General features: G+C 30.2%; 1 protein-coding gene across 1 annotated transcript; it reads left to right on the top strand.

Annotated features, from left to right (window-relative positions):
* Nucleotides 1–3,648: 3,648 nt before the first annotated feature.
* Nucleotides 3,649–5,177, top strand: LOC135924674 (uncharacterized). The gene is made up of 2 exons (XM_065459768.1): nt 3,649–3,662; nt 3,760–5,177. Exon 2 carries the CDS (start codon nt 3,963–3,965, stop codon nt 5,118–5,120), a length of 1,158 nt encoding a protein of 385 aa, XP_065315840.1. The 5' UTR covers nt 3,649–3,662; nt 3,760–3,962; the 3' UTR covers nt 5,121–5,177.
* Nucleotides 5,178–6,898: the final 1,721 nt, after the last annotated feature.

Here is a 6,898-nt window from a genome sequence, read left to right as displayed (position 1 = left end):
CTTCTTCGTAGAGTTACAATATAAATTTGCTTGCAGGTATTTAATTAGTTTGGTTGTGGTAACCATTTTGTCGATATTTTTTTATGTTAGTGGAATGACCTAATGATCTTACAATTTTAGATGCTTTTGATGGTGCTTCTATTTGGATATGACTGCCATTTTTTATTTCAGAATTAGATACCACTCTGATCATATTGGATCCAGACGGAAGAGGAATTAGGTTGACCGTATTTTTCATTCTCCAATTCAATAAAGTCTTTTGGCGTTTGAGGGGGTAATAATTAAAAACTAATATCGTACAAACGGGTGCAAATTTTGTAAAAAAATTCCTGAATCTTTCTTTTCTTTCTTTCTTTCTTTCTTTCTTTGCAAATTGCCTGCTATAGATTGTGGAATTCTTTGCCCCGCATATATAATTGAGCTGAATATTATCAAGCCACCACCCCGAAAGTATGACACAAAACAGGAGATAAGAAAAGCTAAAGCGCAACAATGCCCTCACTCTAAATGCAGTAATATGACGCCTATATAAATGGGATACACGGTAGCCATCATCTGCAATGAGGCGAAGAGAAGGTATATCATGAAAAATAAATTAACAAAGGTTTTAGCCAAAGGAAAATGATAACTTGACAGATATTCCTTCCAAGGTCTCTGTAACCAGAAATTAGCCAAATGATATTCTGCCAAGGTATCCAAAATGGGGTAGAAAAGCATAAAGAAGCAATTTACTATGTTAACTGCATAAAATGCTCGGCTCACGCACTCTTACGTGTAAAGGTTTGTCCTTCATCGCAATGTACAATCCTGTCCCATTGCCTATTATGCCTATAATCAGCAGAATTGGAGATAAGCATATAAAAATAATAAGTTTAAGACGCCTGTCGGCTGTAAATATATTCTCCCATATGGCTCCCGCGATTAATAATGGTATTTTCTTTTTCCAACCCGTTGCGAAATTCGTTCCTATGGCTAATTGAATCGTTCAGGTTTGGAATGCCTGCCGTGAATTTCCACGACATTATTCGTTTTAATTGTATATTTTGGTAATTATATTTGTATTGTATATAATACAATTAGGTTATTACCTTGACAAAGCTATAAATTTTAATATATTTTCAATTAAATTTTCATTCGAAATAGGAAGTTTAATTATTGAGATAACAGTAATTATTGGTATCGCTCTCCGAAAAAAAATAAAATAAAAATCTTATATAATGTAGGAGAATTATTTTTTTTTAAAAAAAAATAATTTTTTTTAATACCTTGTGTCATATTATATAAGGAAATTAGTTTTAATTTGATTATAATTCTAAATTCTTACCCTAACCAGGGTAGCGAAACGTCACATAGCTAAATACTGAAATATCTAAAATGATGACAGATAATGACTATAATCCATATTGAATGTAATTAATATTTTTAAAAATAATATATATATTACTAGGTCCAGACCGATATTCGGTTAAGTAAATAAAAACGGTTAATACCGGTTTAATGATTTGATTTAGATTCCTAGGTTTCCCACTCTAAAAAAAATAGATAAAGTAGTATACGAGAAAATCGTGTCATAAAGTCCAATAAAATTTAAATTCGAATATTTTCGCGCCAATTATTTTTGCAGGCCAAAATTTTATGGTCAGAGATATTTTTTAAAAAAAAGTTATGTAGATGACGTAAGAGTTTATAAATTCGGAGCTATGTCGCCTAAACCGAGAATTTAGAAGATAGTGCGTTTCCCGATTAGTATTCAATAGAACTGGAGACAGGGTTAAACAGAACATGGGGCAGGTCAGAACTTGTGCTGGTCAATTCTGGTCTATTGGGCCAGACTTTTATTAATATTTAAGTTTGCTTCATCATTCAATTCATATATTATGTATATTTTATTCTATATTACTACCCTAGTGGTTAGTTCATTTTTATTTATTAAAATATTTGTATTATTTATTAAATTATCTCATATTTGATTTGATATTGTTAACATAGAAAAAATACTTTTATAATCTTTTTTTTTAACTCAAACTGATACATGACATATTTTATTATATTTTCTATATTATAATGTTAATTTTTAAATAATAATATTTTGTCATATTTGTATATGAATTTTAATAAAAAATTGAATTTAAAAAAAATAAAATAAATTAAATATTTTTAAAATAACAAAAAAAATAGACCGGTCGTGGATCAATATTTTCAGTTATAACCACAGTCAGGATTGGTTATTTACTTGCCTGATCCGGTCCGTGTGTGTCGGTCCAGCCCGGACAGCGATCTTCATTGTCAAAGCACTTTATTTTAATTACAAGATATTAAAGGTTTAAAGAGTGAAATTCAACTTTATAAATAATTATGCATGCACTACAAAAATATTTTTTTAACCTTAAATTTTTAACGTTTATTTTATTATATAGCAAACAAAAGAGCATTGGGCATTGTATACAAATCTTTTATAAAAAAAAATTTAAAAAAATGATATGTTTCTTTTTTTGTGTCAGGTTTTTTCGGCGAAATTTATCGGCGGTGGTTGCTTGATTGCACATGATAGTCAGCATAGATGCAAGGGATCCTGAATACTTAAGCAATTTCTCTGTAAAATGCTCTTGAGTAACTCATCCTTCATAATAGCTTTTGTTATACTGTTATCTCATCATTACCTCATTTTACTCTTCCGCCATAATAATTGATTTATTATATATTTCTTTATCATTTACGTGTAACCGACGACATAATACATTATTTTTAAATGGCGTTCTTTGTTTGATCACGGCCACGAATGCCTTCCGTCCAGCCCTCAACAATTTTTTAATTATTACGCCTTTCCCCCCTTCTAAATTATGATACCATCGTACGCGTACTAATTTGGCCAAATCCGATATACATTAATTTTGTGTTCTTTGTGAGGATCATAAATCCCGCTCTTGAATTGCAATAAACAACACTCGGGTTCTTCTACCAAAAAAAAAATTTCCGCCAGATTAACCCTCTTACTCTTTTCTTTTCCCGGGAGTTATAGTAATATAAATTAGCCATCAAAACCTAGCCAAAAAATCTATCAATATAAATCGCTAAAAAATGTATCTAGCAAACGTTATATCGGAATTCGTGGAAGTTTTGGTAAATCACGAAATATTCATGTTTTCAATGATTATCAAATGAATTTAAAAAATCTTAATAAAGATGATTGATTGTATTTTGTTTCGAATGATTCTCACATATTTAATTTTACTTTTTAGGAAGAAAATTCAGCAGGAATTTGAATTGAAGTGTAGCCTAAACTTCATTTTAATCGTTTATCCCAAGCCTATTGCTCAACCTCTTGCAACATTCTAAATAGTCCTGAATTTGGGCTATTTGAAGGTCTATTGAAACATTTCAGCTATAATTTTTTTTTCTTCTGATTCCTTATAGATACAGAAAACAATCTTTTAAATATTTCTAAGGTGTCGATAAAATTTATTTATTTAAAAAAAAAATAAATAATTTAAATTATATTATCATATATAATTTATTTATTTTTATAGACGCTTTGCCAATATTATTATTTCAATAGATTTCCTATTCATAAGATAAGATATTAAATGACAATATATATTAAAATTTAAAGGGGAAGCAAGTCATTTTTATAAGAGAATGAGTATTTCATTGTGAAAAAAAAAGTAATTATAAATATATATATTTTACCTTTAATTATATATATATATATATACAAGTAATACACCAAAAAAAAAATCTAAATGTTGTGGAAATTTCCAGCACATATTCCTAACCTCAATGATCTAATTAGCCATCAAAACAAATTCACTAACGCGTTTAAAAAAGAAAATATCATTATAAATTGCGCCAAGTGGAAATATTTGACCCCTACTGACAGGCGACTAAAACTCATTTTTATAAGCGTATCTCCAATCCTGCTGATTTTAAGCCTAATTGGTAATGGGGCAGGATTGTATGTCGCGATGAAAGACAAACCTTCATATATTACGGTGCAGTTGAGCAGAGCGTTTTACGCGATTAACATCTTAAATTGTTTCTTCATGTTTCTCTACCCCATCTTGGATACCTTATCGGAATATCATTTGGCTGCTTTTTGGCTGCGGAGACCTTGGAAGGAGTATCTGTCAAGTTATCATTTTCCTTTGGCTAAAACCTTTGTCAATTTTTCTTTCATGATCTACCTTCTGTTCGCCTTATCGCAAATGTTGGCCACCGTGCATCCACATTTTTATAGGCGTCACGTTACTGTGTTTAGAGTGAGAGTATTATTGTGCTTGTGCTTTTCTTATATCCTACTTTGGTTCATACCTTCGGGATGGTGGTTCGATAATATTCAACTCAGTTATATATGCGGACCGGACAATTATACGATCTATACTAGGCAGTTCGCATTTTACTACCCTGCTGCTAAAAAGCGTTGGATTATATACGGATTTACTAGGGAAGTTTTTACTAAATTTTTACCTATTTGCGCGATAGTATTTTTCAATTATCATTCACTCAGGCGCCAAAAGACTCTATTAAATTGGAGAATGGAAAATATGAACACCCGTGGTTCTCTTCCAACTGCATCCAATTCAGCAAGAGTGTTTGCTAATCGCGCAATAAATGATAACGTTATCCAAAGGGAAGAACCATCAAGGGCGTCCGAAATTATGGAATCATTAGGCAATTCCGCCATTATTCCAAATAAGAACAAGCTGATCACGATAACCAAACTAATCAACCCGCACTTGGTATTCAATTTAATCATGCAAAGAAATCCGCGTCGCGTCTCTACTACTCGTAAGTTGGAAAGGAGGCGTAAAAATTTAAACGTAGGTTTTAGCGTGCTGCTCATCTTGCTGCTGGAATTTTTTATCTTTTTGCTTCCCGTTTCCGTTTACATAACCACTGTGGACTTTTACGATCATTATTTCTCAACCTTGGATTTTGATATAGCTTTCGCTACCTGCACACTCTTGGAGTACATGTACATATCACTAACCTTCTACATAAATATAATAGTGAATCCTGCTTATAAAGAAGAAGTTATCAAGATTTTTAAACTCTCTCTATTGTACAAGTATCCTTGTAATCTCTTTAAAAAATTTGTCCCCGATAATAGAATTTCACCTTGAACAACGGGAAATTATAGCGTTGTTATTGTCGCATAACTTTTAGCCAATTCCAATAAAGATCAGCCCAAGCTTTTAATCCTAAAAACCTACTAGTTGAACCCAAACTTAAATATTGGAAGTAATTCTTTAGAATAAAAACTTAACAGAGTCATTTTGGAATTGGTCAAAGTTAGGTGAAACAACACTAGAAGATTATTCGAACCTATCTCTTATTTATATGTATATATATAGTGTAATCTCGTTACTTGTATCAACATATTAGATTATAATTTGTATAATTAAATTGATTAAAAAATTATTATTATTATAAATATATTATTATGTGTTAAATGTTGTATTTAATATCAAATAAAAGTTATGAGTCTCTTGTAATTTTTTCCTTATATCTATTGATGAAAATTTAATAAATAGCGTATGATTGTGTCATCAGGCATCGATATTAAATATTACAGGAGAGTGTTTAAAAATGTTTTTAAAAAAGCTTTAAAATAAAAGTTACTTTTTGAAAGTATCTAATTATATTAAGAATTTATCTTGTATACTTACATAGCATGTAAACCTATTTGAAATGTGGCTTATTAGAGTTACTCATTTTTATAATTTGCAATCGTTACATTATTTTTTTCAAAATATCATGTTAATTATATTAGATGAGCTAACTAATGGATTAATTAAAAGCAGGAAAAAGTTCATATTTTAAGACCTCGGGTAATTAAGAGCCATGTTGTTTAGAATGTAGAACATATCTTGCATTTTAAGTATTCTGCTTTGTTAATAATTGAAAGCATTTCCAAAGAAATATTGAAGAAAAGGGTAAATAATATCTTCAATTTATAATCAGAAATTGCTAATGATAATGAATCTACAATTCAAATAAAACAGCCTTGGTTATTTATGCAAAAATGATATTGGGGTCCTCATTTGATGAATCTATTTTTATATTTATAGACCTGATTGAACTAAAATGAAGATGCAGAGGAGAATTTACCATACTGGATCTTCCGCTGGGTTTACTTAAAAACATTTAGAAAAAAAGATTTCTTTTGTCGGCGATGACCTCAGTGTCATGTCGGGAAGAAATCTAGTGTAACAACCCACCTTTTCTCTATATCCAACTATCATACTCTGGCATTATTTAAATAACCGTTTAAGATTAGCGTTAATCACTTTAAAACCTTTATTGACACAAATATATAGTTTATAGACACAGTCTAATTAAAATCAAAATAGGCTGGATAAAATAGCGCTGAATTACAGTTGTTTAAGATTGGAAGAGTATTTGATAAGTGTCTAGTGGTCTTAATACTGTTAAGGAAATGCTTAAACCAGGAAATGGCATTAAGTTCTTCAATATGTTGCTTGATCAAACTATGATGTCAATTATCAAAAGTGCGGCTGATTTAGGAATTCGTGGTTTATATTGAATTAAATATTTGGCTTACAGGCCAATTTTCACTGAAAAATTATATATTAATGAATTGGATCTAATGATCGAACTGTAAACCTTAATTTTATATAATATCCACACATGCTACAAGCATTCCTAAAAAAATCTTGAGCATCATCAACAGTAACAAGACTAATTGAGGCCTATAAAAACCAACCATTCTTATTACAGTGTCGTAATGGGCACTAGTTTATTTTTTAAAAATCTTAAATTAACCAAGACATTAAGTCACGTGTGACTATTCAGACTTAGATAGTTATCCTATCCCTTCCATTATAAAATGATATTGGATTGGAATTCTAGATTGTGAAATTGCAGAAATAGCAAAATA

Source organism: Gordionus sp. m RMFG-2023, chromosome 2 (genome assembly GCF_954871325.1).
Source record: "Gordionus sp. m RMFG-2023 chromosome 2, tfGorSpeb1-WG-v2, whole genome shotgun sequence".
Taxonomy (NCBI): domain Eukaryota; kingdom Metazoa; phylum Nematomorpha; class Gordioida; order Chordodea; family Parachordodidae; genus Gordionus; species Gordionus sp. m RMFG-2023.
Note: the sequence above shows the minus strand (reverse complement) of the source record. Positions and strands in the feature narration are given on the sequence as shown.

What these genes read in the sequence shown, in the direction of transcription:
- LOC135924674 (XM_065459768.1), top strand. Translation starts at nt 3,963, where the DNA reads ATGAAAGACAAACCTTCATATATTACGGTGCAGTTGAGCAGAGCGTTT.